This window comes from Castor canadensis, chromosome 11 (assembly GCF_047511655.1).
Source record: "Castor canadensis chromosome 11, mCasCan1.hap1v2, whole genome shotgun sequence".
Taxonomy (NCBI): domain Eukaryota; kingdom Metazoa; phylum Chordata; class Mammalia; order Rodentia; family Castoridae; genus Castor; species Castor canadensis.
In genome coordinates, this window is record NC_133396.1 from 107,517,872 (window position 1) to 107,535,246 (window position 17,375).

Consider the following 17,375-nt stretch of genomic DNA (forward strand, 5'->3'; position numbering starts at 1 on the left):
CATATAACTGGGCATGGTTTCTTCTATTATTAATAATTTCACACTACATTTTGTTAAAAGTAATTAATTTCTTTTCCCTGTATTTCCAGGCAGTGAAATCTGCTCTCTAAGCCTTTGCTAGGAAGTAGGGTGGAGCTGAATTTGAATACTGGGCCATGACCTAACATTGAGAAAAGTGCAGGGCACCAGAGTGTGGTTTGTTTTGTGGGGTGGTGTCTTTGCTTCAGGCAAAGGATTAGGTTGAGATGCAGGGTGAGTGAAATATGAGTGGCTCCTGTTGCAGTCAAAGCCACAAGTTCAAACCTGCAATTGAGCAACAGAACATTGTCTGGCAATCATCTAAAGATGAATAAGAAAGATTTCTTCACCCAAGGTTGAAGGTGAAACCTGAACTGCGTTATAAAAGCCTCCTTGGCTTATGTCCCTCACTACTGTTGGCTACTTGCTATAGCTCTATACCTGTCACTGAGGGGTAAGTGCCTTTTCCTTGATGGGGTCCTTGGCTGATCAATAGGATTGTGATTACAGGTGGTCACTTTGCAATCACAGGGTGTTGCAGCCCACAGATCTCCACTTGCCTGAGTACCTTTGGTCTGACAATACATTTTGGGCTAAATAGACAAGCTCTTGAATTGCTAGATAGAACCAGCCTCAGGACTAAGGGTCGGCTTAGCAGGGTGTGTTGGTAACCATCTGTAAGCAGCAAAAGTACTATCGCTTGGCAACAGCCCAGCCAATCTAAGAACCCTTCCTAGGTGAGTTTGAGTGAGCAATTACCTCCAAATGGTCTTCCCTGGTGGATGAAGGAGTGGGGGACACATTGGGAAATCAAAGTTGACTCTTTTAGACTTTAGACAGTGTTACATGTCCTTTTCTTCTCCATCCTATCCACAAATATCCACCTCGCTATTGATCAAACAAAGAAGAGAGACCCTAAAGCAGGACTGAAGGACTTCATGATTTCTCTAAGACCTAGATACAGAAAGAAGGGAGAGTGAATTTTGAGGGGAGGGGTTTGAGCTACCACTACATCTCCTTTGTCTCTTAAGAGGATAACGTGAAGCTGAGAAGATGTCTACATTTGAAAACTATTTGGAGGGCATCATCAACATATTCCACCAGTATTCAGTCAGAGTGGGGCATCCTGACACCCTCTCCAAGAGCGAGCTGAAGAAGTTGCTTGTAACAGAACTTGCAAACACCATCAAGGTAGGCAATGCCCTCTCTACTGAGGAGCAGGTACTGGAGAAGGATAGTGTGACAAGAACTGTGGTGAGGTTCACTTTTGTGTGAGCTCCCAAGGATGTTCTTCCCTGTCTGTGGGATAGTGCCTCTGCTGTCACTGTCCTTATCTATAACCTTGGTTTTACTCAGTACCCTTCTTTGGGATCTGTTTTCCCATATATAAAGTGAAGACTTGCAGGGGAGTGGAGAGGTGGTTTAGGTGACTCTAGAGCACTTCCTATGACAAGTCTTGTGTGATTCCAGGATGTTTCATAACACTGAGGTCTTCAGTTTTGCCACACTGGATTCTCTAATGTGGTGATATCTGATGAATTAATGTTTCTGGGACCCTATTTTGAGCCCTGAAGGATGGGAGGCCTGAGAAAGGTGGGAAGAATCTTATGTGGAGGCTCTGAGCTCATGGTCTCTGCTATCCCTTTCTCCTAGAATACCAAAGATCAAGCTACCATTGACAAAATATTCCAGGATCTGGATGAAAATGGAGATGGACAGGTCACCTTTAAGGAATTCTTATTTCTGGTGGCCTCTGTGTTGGAGATTTCCCATGATAATATCCACAAGAATTAGGAAGCTCTCTGATGGCTATTTAACAATAATGTCCCCAAGAAGGTATTTCTCTCCCCTCACCAAAGCCCCACCTTGACTTAGGGGAGTGAGAGTTAATAAATGTACTTGTGAAAACTTCTGGTTTCTGTATACTTTTGATGCTTTCTATGCCCATAGCCCTCAAATTCCACACACCTCACCCCTGCTACCAACAACCTCATTTATACCTTTTAAAAGGTGTAAATGCTACATTTATTCACCAAATATTTATTGAAAGTCCACCATTTGTAATTCCTTGTCTTCTTCAGAACTTGCATTCTATTGGGAAATAAATGAACACACAAATCAAAGTACATCATATGCTAGTCTAGTAGGTAATAATTGAGAAGAAGAAAACTAAAGAAGGGAAGTAGGTTTGGAAGTGGTAGGAGTAGAATGTTGATTTAGATAGGATGGTCAGCATATGCTTTTGCACAGAAGTTTCAAAGAAATGAAGGAGAGCTGCTTGAAGATATCTGGTAGCCAGGAGTTCCTGGCAGAGAGAGACCAAGTTCTTGAGGTGGGTACATGCTTGACCAGGTACACAGAAGTCAGTGTACCTGGGGTATAGTCACTGAGATAAAGAGTTTGAGTGGGGTGTTGGATATGGGTCTACAAATGACATTAATACCATCACTTCAACAGTATTCATTTATTATTGGGACATATTACATTCTTTTCTTTTGTCTTAAGCCTTTGAAATACAATGTATACTTCACACTTCAAATATATTCACAGACAGTGATAAATTTTAAGGCTTAATAGCCACACTGAGCTCACAGCTACTATATTGGACTCAGCAGCCTGAGATCATTGTTGAGACAAGGGGGCTGAGGTATGCAGATGTAAGGGTGGTGACAGGGTTGGTCAGATGCTGGAGACATTTTAGAGGTGGAAAGTAAGAAATAAAAGTGGAAACAGTGCAGAATTTGCATATTCATGAGCATGGGATAGTAATGAATAGTTTCTTTGGTTCTCTCAAACAGCAGATGGCGGGGGGGAGGAGTTGGAAAGGAGATGGTGAAGGGACATGTACACCATCGGGCCTGGCAGGAGGGACGTGTTTGCTATGGTTTGAATATTTGCTCTCTCCAAATTCATGTTGCAGCTTACTCCACAATGCAACAGTATAAAATATTGGGGGCTTTATGTCATGACAGCTCCACATTCATGGATCCATTAGTGCCTCATAAAAGGGATTGGTCAGGTGACTTTGCCCCTTTGTCCTTTCTTCCTTATGAGGGCACATTGTTCATCCACTCTGGAGAATGTATCAATAGGGCTCCATCCTGGAAGCAGAAAATAACCTTCATCAGACACTGAATATTCCAGATTCTTAATCTCAGATTGTGAAGACTCCCAAAACGAGAGAAATAAATTTCTGTCGTTTATAAAATATCCATCCTGTGGTATTTGTTCTAGCAGTACAAATGGTCTAAGACCATGGTTGATAAATATTCTTAAAGGTATGGATGTGTGGAAATAAGTAAGTCTGCTGGTTAATTTCCTACAAATGGTCCCACAGTCAGATAAGAAGCATGATCTCTCAGTGTGGGACTTACCTTCGAAAGGGACAGGTGTTGGTTGGGATCAATGTTCAATGGAGGGAAATGCAACTCATGTGATCAGTAAGAGTCACTGGGGTCCTTCCTTCCCTCTAACACTGTCTCCCTTCAACCAACTGCTGAGCCAGGCAGGATTAACAAGGAAATGGAATCAGAAGTAAGCCCTGTCCTTACAGTCACATTGACTTCATGGGAATGTCGAGAAAAGCATGGAAGAAGCCTCCAGGGTGGAGCCTTGGGTTTTGGCAGACCCTATAATGTTTGCTCCCCTTGGCTTTTCAGCAGTAGGAACAGGTCAGAAGGGCAGAATATATAGAGGAAGATTGGATAGATGCTGGAATTCCAGTATGACAAATATGGGGAAAAGCAAGAATGGGTGTTTTTATTGGGAGGGTGTTTCTTGGCTTATTTAGTATGAAGCCATGGAGAGATGTATATAGGAAGCTGGGATTCAGCACTAAGGCTAGTAAATAACAATTCTGGCCATCCCGGTCAGCAAAGCCCCATCTCCCAAAGAAACAACTGTATCTGTGAGATGTGAATTTGAGCTCAGCAAAACTGAAGCAGTAGGGAAGTGTGAAAAATGAGTGAGGAAGTCTAAAAGAATCAATGAGCTGCAGAGACTACTGCCCAGCTGCTGCAGAACGTTCTCCAGTTCCCTGGGAACTTTCTTCCTCTGTTACTCTGAGTTCTTCATTGGCAGCACCCTTGCTTCCCTTCATTCACAACACTGCCTTTGTCTACTCTCGTTTATGCTCCAAGCTGCTTGGAGCTTCTCTGGGTCTGGCACTACTTCTTTCATGCCAAAGCCCAGTTCAAATGACATCCTCCAGGGACTTCACGAAGGTGGGGGTGATGTGAAATTGACAGAAGAGAAAGAAATTTGAAGTCCAGAAAGGAGGACTCTGGATTGGCCCAATCTTGGAAGATTTACAACACCAGATGTGGATGAGAAGGGAGCATGCAGGGAAATGTATAGGACCTTGGGCAAAAAACCTTCTGGGCCTCTGTTTTCCTCATATTTAAAACCAAGTGGATTCTAAAAATTCATTTTAGTGTAGGTGAGCACTGAGATGTGATACAGTTTTACAGTTCTGAGATAATGGAAAGAAGGGTTCTTGAAGAGGATATAGATGGAGGGGGTCTTTGAATACATCGCTTATTGGGAGGGAGTATATGAAAGAGGGTATTTCTGGGCACTAAGGTATGGGACCAAGTGGATGAAGATTGAAGTTAGGTTTTTGATTTCATCTCCTAGTTTTACCACTTATAAATTGTAAGACCTAGAACAGATTACTTAAAATATTTAATGCTCAGTTTCCCCATCAATAAAATGTGGATAACAGCACACATTTCTCCCAGAGTTGGTGTGAGGGTTAGATAAACTCAGAGCATAGGTAAAGGCATTTGGCACAGCACCTGTTGCAGAGTAAGCACTCATCTGAAATCGGCCTTAACAGTAAGATAATTTATACAGGAGGTAATCATTGTTGACTCACTGTCTGCCACAGTCATAACAGCTAAAGATAATTTGGAATCAAAGCAAACATGGATATTTCTATGGGCAGCAGAGGTAGTGAAAGTTAACCAAGGGTAACTATGCAATTTCTTTCTCTAAAGGCCTTTAGATGACACCAAGCTGTGGGTCTACAGACTAGACTTGCATTTAATGAACACATTTGTGACCACTTCCGACATATAAAAAAATAAACAGCAATCAACAAGAACAAAACCCAGTGTATTTGCTTTTATGAGAAAATTTAACATCTGTGATTTTTTTTCATAAAGTCAGCTACACCACAATTGAACTGAATTTACAGAAAAAGCTTGAGGGCCATTGAACTTGGTCAAAATCCATCAATCATAGGTATTTAAGGGTGAAAACAACGCACAACTTGGAATCACATGAGCTTGGTTAAACTCCTGGATCAACAGCTTCTTCACAGAGTGAGTTTGGGTGAATGGCTCCCCTTTTCTGACAACAGTCTTGCCATCAGTAAAGTGCTGTTTGGATTAGCAATATCCAGTCCCATCACAAAAACAAAGACTAGATCCCATGACTGGTAGGACAAAACAGGCAAATAAGAGCGCCAAGGATCGCAGAGCCACAGAGAATATTGTCTAGATGCTATGAAACATTCTCCACTTTCCCAGGAATTTGCTCAGCTCTTAGTTTTTGCTCCTGCTGTCTTACTGATCTCTTCATTTGCTGTGACTTTGTTCACAGCACTGTCCCTGTATACACTAGTGTGGTGCCAGACTAAGAGTTTTCTGACTCTTTCTGTTTACAAGCCAAGACTCAACTCCAGTAAAGTCTTCTTGGGAGCTCATCTGCTCACATCCCCCCTGCATTTATACTGAACTCACATTTATAGTATACAGTAAAAACCTGGAGGGCAAGGGCCCCAACTTCACTTGCTTCTCTGATTTCACACATTGCCTAACAGCACTGGGCATGTAAAAGTGCAACTCTTGCCCTTTCACAACTCAGTCTGAGGAAACTTTCCTTTATCCATTTTTCTTTCCCAGTTCCCTGTCCCCAAGAAAAGACGACAGATGAAGAGTGCCTCTTCTGTGCTCTCAGCTGTCTTTGCTTAATACCATCTTTGCTAATTTTTTTCCACAAACCAGTGCTGAGAATATCTGTTTGGTTATCTGTCACCCTTACTAGATCAATGACTCCTTGAGGGCAGGGACCTAGCCCAGTTTTTGACACAAGGTCAGGATCAGTGAGCTCCTGCAGGGCCTCTTCAACACTCCCCACACCTTTGCTCTCCCTTGTAGCATTCAGAATTACCTCCAAACATAAATCATCTATTTGAGCAAACCCTTCTAAAGGTTCTCCAAAGTGCCTCTTCTGGAGGCTACTACTTGTCACATCTATTGTTCTTTCCTTATCAAGGCCTGACTTGGTTGCTTGTCACACCTAGCAGTCACCTGATCACATCTTCCTTCCTTAATTTCTCCGTGGACTCCATCCCCATCTGAAAAGGCCTAGGCAGCCAGTTCCATCACTTAGGCATTGTCTGACTTTCCCTGAGATACAAGCTCCAAGAGAGCAGGAAACTTACAGGCTTTGTTGACCCAGCGCCCTGTGTTTGGCGGGCTCTCACTGAATTTTACAGAATGAGCAAAGTGGTGAGTGCTGGCTTCCTTTAATGAGTCACTGTGCTCTGGCTAAGGGAATGAACAGCTGGCACAGCATGTCAGGGAGATGCTTGTGGTGATGCTGGGGAATGTGGGATAGGTCGACAGCAAGTGAACCACCTTGTAGGCACCTCTTTCTAGGCCTCAACAATATTTGAAGGCAATCATCATGACCTCCCTGCTAACTTTTACCAGACTTAATACCCCAGGCCCTCCTGCAGTCATAATTACATTTGTCATTATGTCTATGACAGACAGCACATATGACAGTGGTCTCTTAAGATTATGATAGACTTATGTATTTCCTATGGCTTAGTGATATCTACATAACATGCAATGCAAGGCAGTCCTCCTGTGCTTATGATGGTGCTGTTGTAAATAAACCTACTGAATTGTCTGTCCTATAAAAGCATAGCACATACAATTACATGCATAGTTAGTACTTGATAATAAAATGACTATGTTACTGGTTTATGTATTTATTATACTTTTTACCAGTGTTTTTCCTGGTTATTAAAATGTTTACTCTAAAACAATACAGTGTGTTTTATTTAATGCAGCAGTCTCACACATCTGTTTGCTGAGTCTCTTGATAGCATCAAGTGGTCACAAGGATTGATTGACTTCCATCATCTAGTTTAATGTAAACATACACAATAATGTTTGAACAACAGCAAATCACTTAATAACTGTTAAGTGGCACATAAAGGCCTGATGTGTTAGCATGTGCTTATAATTCCAACTAAGCAGGAGGCAGAGATGTGAGGATCATCATCTGAGGCCAGCCCTGGGCAAAAACGTGCAAGATGCTATCTGAAAAATAAACCAAATCAAAAAGGGCTGGGGGGTGTGGCTCAAGAGGTAGAGCATTTTCCTAGCAAGCATGAGACCCTAATTCAAACCTCAGTACTGCGAGACAGAGAGAGAGAGAGAGAGAGAGAGAAAGAGAGAGAGAGAGAGAGAGAGAGAGAAAGAGAGAGAGAGAGAGAGAGAGAAAGAGAGAGAAAGATGCAATTGTATTTTCCTCTTTCATTATTAAGAGGAGGCTTGCAACCTGAGCATCATAGTTTGAAGGAATTGTCTCTGATTAGCTATGGTCCTAGTTACTTCACAAATGGACCCCACCCAGGAATCCTAGTGACACAGGGCTGCATCTCACCACTGAGTACAGAGGGTAGAAAGCAGTGAGTAAGAAGAGCACAGAGAAAATTAAGAAGAATTCAAAGGAGAAAAGAGAAAGGCAGGTCAAGAAGAAATGGGGAGAGAGGCTGCGGACATTGTGGGGGAGGAACAGACTCACACTGAGTTGGGGCTACCCCAGGCTGCAGACTGCAATCCTGTACTCCTGCTGTGGCTGCCTGTGTACCTTCTTTTCTCTCTCACCTCAGCTCTTGGTAACAATCCCTTCACTCATTATAAGATCTGCATGTGACAAATCTGGTATGTGGGCAAAAGTAGGAGAACCCACAGTGAAAGGAAAAAACTGGGAGAGACCAGCAGTCTCCCTGCTGAGTCTCATTTCCCTGTCTCTTGTGGGGGTATCTTAGAAGACAGGGTGGGGGTCCAGTTGGGCTAGAGAGCTGACCTGAATGTTGGGACAGAGTTACTTGTCAGGTCTGACTTCCAAGAGGCAACAGGAGTTGAGTAACCAGCTGTTTCAGTGTTGTCAACTTGGTAATTGAAATGTCAAAATCCATGACACAGGGCTTTCTAAAACATACATTTTAAGCAACTTCTGGAAGAAGGTGGACCCCTGAGGCTGGGTTCTGAAGTTTACTTCAGATCAGGGACTGTGTCAGGGTTGTGTAAGATTGCCTCACTGGGTTGGTGAAAGCAGAAGCCTCTTCCTAGCAAGATCTTGGCAAACAGCACAAAAATTACAGTGCCTTATTTGTCCCATAGGGGTTGCGAGTCGTACCTTGCCTAACTGAGGTAGAGCCTGGATAGTCTGAAATCCTGAAAAGTACCACTGCAGGCTCTGCTCAGTTGTCCCCTGGACTATAGTGATGGCCTCCTAACATACTATGTGCCTCTAGTCTTGCTCCCACCCCAAATATATGCCATAAACCTCAGGTAGAAAGACTTTTATAAAGTACAGATAAGATAATATCACTTCCCTTCCCGAAGTCTTCACTGTGTCTTCCCTTTGCTTCACTGAGCAAGAGGTGAGCACCTTGGTTCAGTAGTTACCCTGTTCTCAGCTGTAGATGTTACCTCTCTCCCTCAGACTCCCAGTGCTCCTCATTCCTGCTCAACCCACATCTGCTACTTCCACACCATTGTACATGTGTTCTTGCTCTGAAGATCTTCATAATTGTACCAGGATGTCTGCATCTCTCAGCCTCAATGCCACCCAGATCTCACCACTCTAGGAAGACAGCCCTTCCTGAAGGATGTCATTCCCACCTCAAAATCTCACCTAACTTCACTCCTCCCAGGCCTTTCATTTTCCATATTAGAATGATTTTAGGAGCTGTCTCATCTCCCCCACAGGCTAGGAGCTCCTGGACAATGGGACAGAACCTTAATAACTACAGTGGCTCTTTGGCACATTGTGCAATGCCCATCATAAAGTAAGTGTACAGTTAATGACTGTCAAGTGAATGAGTGGGCAAATAAGTGAATGGACAGGAAATTAATTTATCTCCCAAATTCTAGAGCAATTTTACACCACCCAGACCCTAGAGCACATTCAGAGCTGTTATGTGTCTGGGCAGAGTCTAGAAGCTGAGACTGCATTTGATCCTCATTCTTCTCAGAAAGACATCCAGAATTTCAGGTTCCACTGCTAAATTCCAGACTTCCCCTTATAGGAACTGGGGGACAATCATCTGATGACAGGCTCTTCTCCGTCCTTTAGTCACTATGATGCTGGGGAAAACCCCAAACTTCCTATTTCCCAAAAGGAGTTGTTAACCATACAGGTTGTCTCCAATTCTCTTGTGGGATGGGAATCTTAACCTTTACAATGACATTCTTGTTCTCTATCTCTGTTTTACTCAATAGACCAGTTTTTTAATGGAAGGGGCAAGTCGAAAAGAAGGGGCTAAATCACTCTAGCCAGTTCTGTTAAACTATGTTTAAAGAAAATACTATGGGACCTCTGTAAAACTGGCTTGCTAGGACAATTGTTCTAGCAAGTTCTAGATTGTTTCTAGAACAATCTGCTATACTCACAATAAGTTCACAGAGAAAGCACTCTTGGCACCAAAGAAGATTCATCTTCTCTGTCCTTTTCCAGCTTCCAAATCTCCAGACAGCTGGCACACTCAATTTCCTCACCACATACTCACCACCTAAGCTTTTTCTCCAGTCCCACAGGGCCACAGGCCTATCCTTCCTTGGCTTTTTCATCCATAATACTCAATGAGAACTTGTTCCATGCTGTAATATGGGATGTAGAGCAGGTCAACATAGTCCAGGCTTTCAGAACCTCATAGTCAGACTTGCAGATGAGGGCTTACAATGCAGTGTTTGAAGTGCAAGGTAGAAATATCAGAGTTCTGTAGGACTGTGGGAGGAAGGTCATATGTTCTTGAGAAGGGTGGAGGACATTTTCATGGAGGCAGAGATACTGGCTGAGACTTGATGGATCCTAGGGGACACACTAGAGACACCAGGATGAGAAGAGAATTCCTGCCCAAAGGAGAAGAGGCTGGAGAGAGGCTTGATTACCATTTAGAGAGACAGTTTTAAGAATTGGATGGGTGAATGCATGGATGGAAGGAAGGATTGTAAAGGATTAGATTTTTGTGTATGTGCTGCTAAAGTGAGCACAAAGGATTAGATTTATTCTGTGTTCCTAGAGTTGAGAAGATAATTAGGATTAATGCCTGGCAGGCATGAGGAGACAGATTTTGGCTGAGTGTAATGAATGTTCTGAATGTCAGTGTCAAAGGAGGACACTCCCTTTCCTGGAAGAATTTGGGTAGGGTTGGTTCAACCACACGGCAGTGATGTTGGGGAGAATCATTCAAGGGTAGGGATGGGACAATTTATACTGAATCAATAGTTTTCAAACATTTTTCATAGCAAATCTGTCTTTAAATCCGAACTTCCAGTGTATGTGACATAAAAGCAAGAATGGTCTGACTAAACAAAGTGGGGGAGGAGCCTTTAGAGTTCCACAAGCCTGCTGCCCCTTAACTCAGATTTAAAAGTCTATCGTGATCATTCAGAAGGCTTCCATTTGTATGTTTTTAATCCAACTCTCCTTCTCTTTTCCCCACACCTTCTCCTGAGAAGAAAGCATGGAGCATGTGAGAAATTTTTGAACATTTTTATAGTCAATATTTGTTGTGAGCCTACTTTGTACCAGACTCCACTCTAGGTCTGGGAGTAAAGCTGAGGATAAGACAGAGGCATAGAGTCTGCCCTTGAGGAGTTCATGGTCTAGTGTGGGAGACAGAGTCACAGACATATTTACAGCACATGTGATAAGTAATGGTGGTAGAGGGGATGGGGGAAGCCCCTACCTACCCTGCCTTAAGCATAGGGTTCTGGCAAGGCCAGCACCAGAATTTGGGCTTCCTGGCTCCCAGGATGCGTCTCTTTCCTCTGCTCCAATCTGATGCAGAAGGGGATAAAGATGGTGATGCCTCCCTGGATGTGGGTATGGGGTGGATAAATGTACAAGCTGCCAGATCTCCAAATGAGGCACTGCTGAAGGGCTGATGAGGGTTTCTAAACTCTGTTATCAAGCTCATGGCATAGAATAGTTAGTTTCTGGGCCTTTCAATGCTCACACCGCAGAGGAGGGGACAATTTCGAGCAGAAATCTGATGTAGGGGTTCCACCTTTTCGTGCTCAGCCTTGGGGAAGAAGCTGGGAGATCTGGACATTGGAACAGATGGATTTCAAGCTCCCTTTTTCATTTGCTATCTTGATCAAATCTACGTGACATTGGACTTTTCTACTTTCTGCTCAATACTTCAAGAAACCGATGAAGTATTCTTTACTTCATCGTAGTCTTTTTGAAGCTTCCCCAAATCCTACTTCCATGATTCTTCTCTCTACTAAAAGAATGGAGGGGTACAGAGGACCCTGATCTGGACTCAGATTATCGGAAACTCCCTCACACCACTGTGATTGCCAGATAGTTATAACCTGAGCAGGGACTTTATGGTCAGAGGGTAGGGAGATGAAAGAGGAGTCACTTGTAGGTAGGTAGGCTCTTGGATCTGGAGGCTGTGTGAGACATGAGTCCTGGGGAAACTGGAGTCAAGCTGGTCAAAGATTTTTCAGAGGAGCAGATAAATGCTCCCATTAGCTTGAGTTCTGAGCTCACATTAGAGGAATCTCCAATACCCTAGAAAGATAAGCTGGCCATGGACTAGAGGAATCACCATCACCCTGGGAAGATGAACTGGCCCTTGAGGTTTAAAACCAGAGGGTTCAGGCAGAGAGGCTTTCTGGACTCAGAACCCAAGCTCCTCACAAGACTCATGGAGCCTTTAGCTATAGCACCCATTTCTTTTGCTGGCTATGTGGTGCTCTTTTCACTCCACCACCCTGTTGGGGCTGGGGTGGACAAGGGGCTAACTACCACTTCCACCTATATGAGTACCCTCTGTTCCCTGCCAGCATCCACATTTAGGATACTAGGTCCCTTAGATAAGTTTACAGGTAATAACACCTAATTTACCCTTGTTGCTACTGCTTGCCCTCCAGTTTCCGTCCCCAGACATGGCACTCTCTAGGCTCATCTCTTAAAGATTTCCAGAAAAAACAAGTTTTAGTAAGACAGAGGTGACTGTATGGACAGTGATGGGAGAAGAGCTACTGGGTCCAGGTGGGGAAGTGGCTGGAATGTTGAGGGGAAGAGATATACTGTCCTTGCTTGCTGCAGTGACAGGGGCCATGTTGACGGACTAGTCAGCATGACTAGGACCTGATCAGTGAGGCCTATGTGCACTAGGGGCTCAGAACAGATACACATGTTGCTGGTTATCATTTTGTTATGATCAAATGGAGGGGTTAAGCTGAAGACAAGAACAAGGCTGTCCAGTGCTTAGACCCTCGGGAAGAACAAGTTGGGAAAGGGACAGAAGAAGCACGTAGAACACTGGCATGGAATAAGATTTTATTTCTCTCCAACCCCAATCCTCACAGCTAAGGCGGTATGACATGACATTCCCTGTGGCCTTGGTTGGGCAAGTACTGGATGGCTTGGGCCCTGTTTAGTGGCTGTGACCATGGCCATGACCATGGCCGTGACCATGGCCACCCTCCCCAGGGCCTGACCCACGGCCACAGCTACCTCCCCCAAGGCCTGGCCCATGGCTGTGGCCTTCTCCATGAGCATTCTTGTGCATCTCCTCATGGGAGGCATTGGTCAGCCTTGCTACTAGGATCACAAACTCCTCAAAGTTCAGCTGCTGGTCCTGGTTTGTGTCCAGGTCCTCCATGATGTCTTCTATGATTTTTTCATCCCTATTCTCCTTCTGTGGATGGGAGAAAAGAATTGTTAGGAACAGGTGTGGACAGAAGTAGGGACCAGGGAACACAATGAATAACTGAATAGCAAATGCATAGGGAAGCCAGGCCCCTGGAGTTGAATTTAAGAATTTAAAGTGATGATATGATTGAGTGCCCACAATGAAGCATATTCTAAACACTTTCAAATTTATTTCCCTAATAGCCCTATAACTTGGCTACCATGACTATTTTACAGAAGAAGTTCAAATAATTAGTAAGTACGGAACTGTCTGCTTATTTGTTCCTTATAACAAATTTAACATGTAGAAATGGTGTCTTCCTTGAGGACAACCAGAGGAAACCAAGTTGTATAAACTGGTTAATAACTTTCATATAAACTGGCTGAGGAGGCTTGGAAGCAAAGGAATAGAGATGCAAATTCATTTCTGACCTATAGCTCTGTCTGTCCCATGTCCTCCATTCTTCTCAGTCACTCCCTCCCTTCCCTTTGCCCTGGAAATGCCTAGACAGTGAATGAAGCTCATTCTAGAGTCATAATGGTGAAATAAGAGTGTTGGGACCTTGGGATGGGGTAGAAAGCAGTGCAGGTGCTCTCATAACCCCAAAGGATGTGATAAAGTATGTGAAGGGAAGCATCAGGTGAGGTCAGAGGATCTAGGTGGGGCAGAGAACACCAACTAGCTCCAGCTCTGCCAACCACTGGGTGGAGTGCCTCAGTTAAGCCCCCTCCCAGAAACTGAGTGGCTCATTGTCAAGGGGCTTTCCTTTCTGGCCCATCACTCTATTTCTGGAAGGGGACATTGGGGTGTGGGGTAGGACACATGTAGGGGTCATGCAGAGAAGAACCTTGCCCATACAGTCTCTTGTAGACCTCTTTGTCTATTCTGTCCCAGGACCCTGCTTGCTTAGAGAACTCAACCTATAAGGAGCTGTTGGTGTCCCTAAAACCACCCAGAGTGGCAATTCTTTACCTTATAAGTGCCAGAGAATGGCTCCAGGCAGGGCTGGATGTGTAACCCCTGATGACCAGCTTTGGGAATGGAACTGAGACTGGGACTCATGTATCTCACCCTTCTAATCATTTCTAACCAGGGGAAAACACTAACACTTGACAGAGTACTTTGTACATAATAGTGTTGTGTGGGGCCCTTTCCACATGTTCTTTATTTCTCTATTTTCTACCCTAGACCCTAAAGATATGAAAAACCCTCCAGGTCTATCTGTAGTTTTTAGCTGAAGCTTAGTTACTCATTTTACTGGCAAGGGTGGTTCTCAAGTGCTTCCCTTCCCAACAACCAGGTCTCAGCTCAATTGTTACCTCCTCTTGTCTACCCTATGCATTATCTCTGCCTCAACCAGCCCAGCTCACCTACAGGACTCCATCATATTCTCTTCAAAGCCCTTAGGCCCATTTGATTTATCTGTGTTCATGACCTGTGTGTCTCTCCCATTGGGAGAGCGGGTTCCCTGTTAGTACTATGTCCTTGTGCTAAGAACAGGGCCTCACACATGGCAGATGTTCAACTGAACAATTTCTTGACTGTTGGTGCTTCTAATTTTGATCACCTCTAGTGAGAGAGCACCAGCTGCTACTAGGAAAAAGGAGCTGGAATTTTCTCCTTGACTGCTGTGTACTGCACCCTCCTCCCTCCTTAACCAAGTCCTACCTTGAGGAAGTTTGGCAGCTCTTTTTTTGCCATTTCTTTGAATTCCTTTTTGTTCAGAGTGTCTGCATTCCCCTGCCGTACAGAGTAGTGGTGGTAAACGTTGATGATGGTGTCTATGCTGCGTTCCAGTTGTGACTTTTGGTTTGCCATCTTCTTGCACTCTATCTGAATAATAGAGAAACCAGGATTGGGGCACTTAGAATGAACTGTCAAGTTTCCTTAATATGGCTGCCTGCCACTGGCAGGAAGGAAGGGGAGGGGATTAACAAAATAAAAAGAAAGCACAGGCTGTCACTTAAAGTGGAGACAGCTTATTACATAACAATGAATGTTAGACCATTTAGAGAATGCCTGAAAGCAAAGCATTTGAGGGTACAAGGCTCAAAGAAAATGTGAAGGAAGCTATAAAGTGAGTAGGTTCAACCAAAGAGGTTGTCTAGGCAGAGGGTTTGGAAGAAAGTTAGGTGGCAGGGAGAAAAGAAAGAACTGGCAGGTGTCTGCCCAGAAAAGCTGGCAGCTCACTTACCGAAGTCAAGGAGCCACACAGAGCGTTTGGAAGAGCAGTGTTGGCCTGGCCTTTACAGGCAGCCATTTTATAGGCCCTCTCTGGGAAAGGTTGCTTCATAGTTGAGCAGTGTGGTAACACTGCCAGGGAGGAGGCTTGGGCAGGGCAGGGCAGGAAATGTTCACATAGTGCTTTTTGCTTTTTTTGTGAAATTCCCAGCCCTGGGCCTGGAGTTGGTTTTGGAGGAAGCTGGTTGGTTTTTTCACTTCCCTTCCACCCAACCCTTGCTCTTCCTGAACAAGCCAGCAAGACAGACTGCCATTCCCCTGATCTCTTCACGCCTACTGTGATGCATACTGTGACAGTCAGAGGCTGGCTGAGGACCCATTCTGCTTACCCCATGTGGGCAGTCTATTCCTTCTATTCATGGACTCCCCTGTGCTTGCCTGGTGATGAGTGCTCTTAGGAAGGCTAGGTCTTGCCATGGGGTTCTTAGATTTGTAGGGTGTAGATCAGGTTGGAAGGATTCTCAGAAGTGATCAGATGTTTTGCCTCATAGATGAAAAATTTGATGCCCATAGAGGGACCTGACAAGGTCACATAGTTAATTGGTGACATAGCAGGAACTGGACTCAGATATCCTGGTTCCTGGTTGAGGGAAATTCTGGTTTTACCAACTTTTTGCAGTCTTTGTGAGAGATTGTCAGGGTCAAGGTGTTCCCAGCATCTCTTAGCATCACTCTTCTAAGTCCTGCTCCCAACTCAAACTCTAGTCCTCCAGGAACCTAGAAGACAGCTGTGCTTTTATTTTTTAAAATATGGTTATTAGAATATACCAATTGTACAAAGTAATGGGTTTCATTGTGACACTTTCATACATGTATATAGTGCTCTTTGAGCATATTCACCCCTCCCGTTATGCTTATTCCCTCTCTTCTTCCTCCTTTTACCCTTCCACATCCCTAATAGTCCCCGTTCTACTTTCTTGCCCTTCCCTCCAAAAAAGTCCACATATGAAAGAAACCATATGACACTTGTATTTCTGAGTCTGGCTTATTTTGCTTAACATAATGATCTTCAGTTCCAACCATTTTCCTGCAAATGACATAATTTCTTTCTTCTTTATGTTTGAATAAAACTCTATTGTGTATATATATATATATTCTATTCATGGATAAAGATTGTCACCTAGACTGGTTCCATAACTTGGCTATAGGGAATAGTGTGCAGGAATTTCTATTGTATACTGACTGATTCTTTTCGGTATATACCAGGAGTGGTATAGCTAAATAATATTGAAGTTCTATTTTTAAGTTTTTGAGGAACTCGTATACTGATTTCCATAGTGACTGCACTAATTTACATTCCCACCAACAGTCCCCTTCCCCCCACCTCCCAACATCCTCACCAGCATTTGTTGGTGTTTGTTTTCTTGATGATGGCCAATCTGACTCAGGTGAGATGGAATCTCAATGTAATTTTGATTTACATCTTCTTGAGGGCTAAAGACTTTTTCATCATATATTGGTCACTTGTACTTTTCCATTTGGAAAGTATCTATTCAATTCATTTGCCTACTTATTAATTGGAATATTCATTATTTTAGTGTATAATTTTTTAAAATTTCTATATGTATTCTGGATATTAATCCCCTGTCAGATGAAACTGGCAAAGATTTTCTGTAGGCTGTCTCTCCCTCTGATAATTGTTTTCTTTCCTGTGCAGAAGGTTTTTAATTTGATGCAATTCCATTTGTCAATTCTTGTTATTATTTCCTGAGCTATTGGACCTCTATTCAGAAATTGTTGCCCATGCCTAATATCTTGTGATGTTTCTGCCATGTTTTCCTTTAGCAATTTTAAAATTTCAGCTCTTACATTAAGGTCTTTGATCCATTTTTTTGGGCAGTATCAGGGGTTGAACTCAGGGCCTTATATTTACTAAGCAGGTGCTCTACCACTTTTTTTGCATTGGTTACTTATTTTTTTGGAGATACTGAGGTTTGAATTCAGGGCCTCAGTGCTTGCTAGAGAGGCGCTCTACCACTTGAGCCACTCCACCAGTTGCATTTGGTCATTTCGAGATAGGATCTTGTTTTATGCCCAGGCTGGTCTGGACTATGATCCTCCTATTAGCACTTCTCTGTGTAGATGGGAAGATAGGTGCATGCCACCGTGCCCAGCCATTGGTTTAAATGGGCTGACCTTAAACTGCTGTCCTCCT

The 17,375-nt window shown here is 43.6% G+C and overlaps 2 protein-coding genes across 2 annotated transcripts; one reads left to right on the forward strand and one right to left on the reverse strand.

The window, feature by feature from the left end:
- The first annotated feature begins 313 nt into the window (after positions 1-313).
- On the forward strand, positions 314-1,926 carry LOC109696302 (protein S100-A12-like). The gene is made up of 3 exons (XM_020179316.2): positions 314-472; positions 1,050-1,209; positions 1,672-1,926. Exons 2-3 carry the CDS (start codon positions 1,072-1,074, stop codon positions 1,810-1,812), a joined length of 279 nt encoding a protein of 92 aa, XP_020034905.1. The 5' UTR covers positions 314-472; positions 1,050-1,071; the 3' UTR covers positions 1,813-1,926.
- Positions 1,927-12,607: 10,681 nt separating this feature from the next.
- On the reverse strand, positions 12,608-15,333 carry S100a9 (S100 calcium binding protein A9). The gene is made up of 3 exons (XM_020179313.2): positions 15,174-15,333; positions 14,648-14,812; positions 12,608-12,985 (listed from the first exon to the last, which is right to left on the reverse strand). Exons 1-3 carry the CDS (start codon positions 15,270-15,272, stop codon positions 12,722-12,724), a joined length of 528 nt encoding a protein of 175 aa, XP_020034902.1. The 5' UTR covers positions 15,273-15,333; the 3' UTR covers positions 12,608-12,721.
- Positions 15,334-17,375: the final 2,042 nt, after the last annotated feature.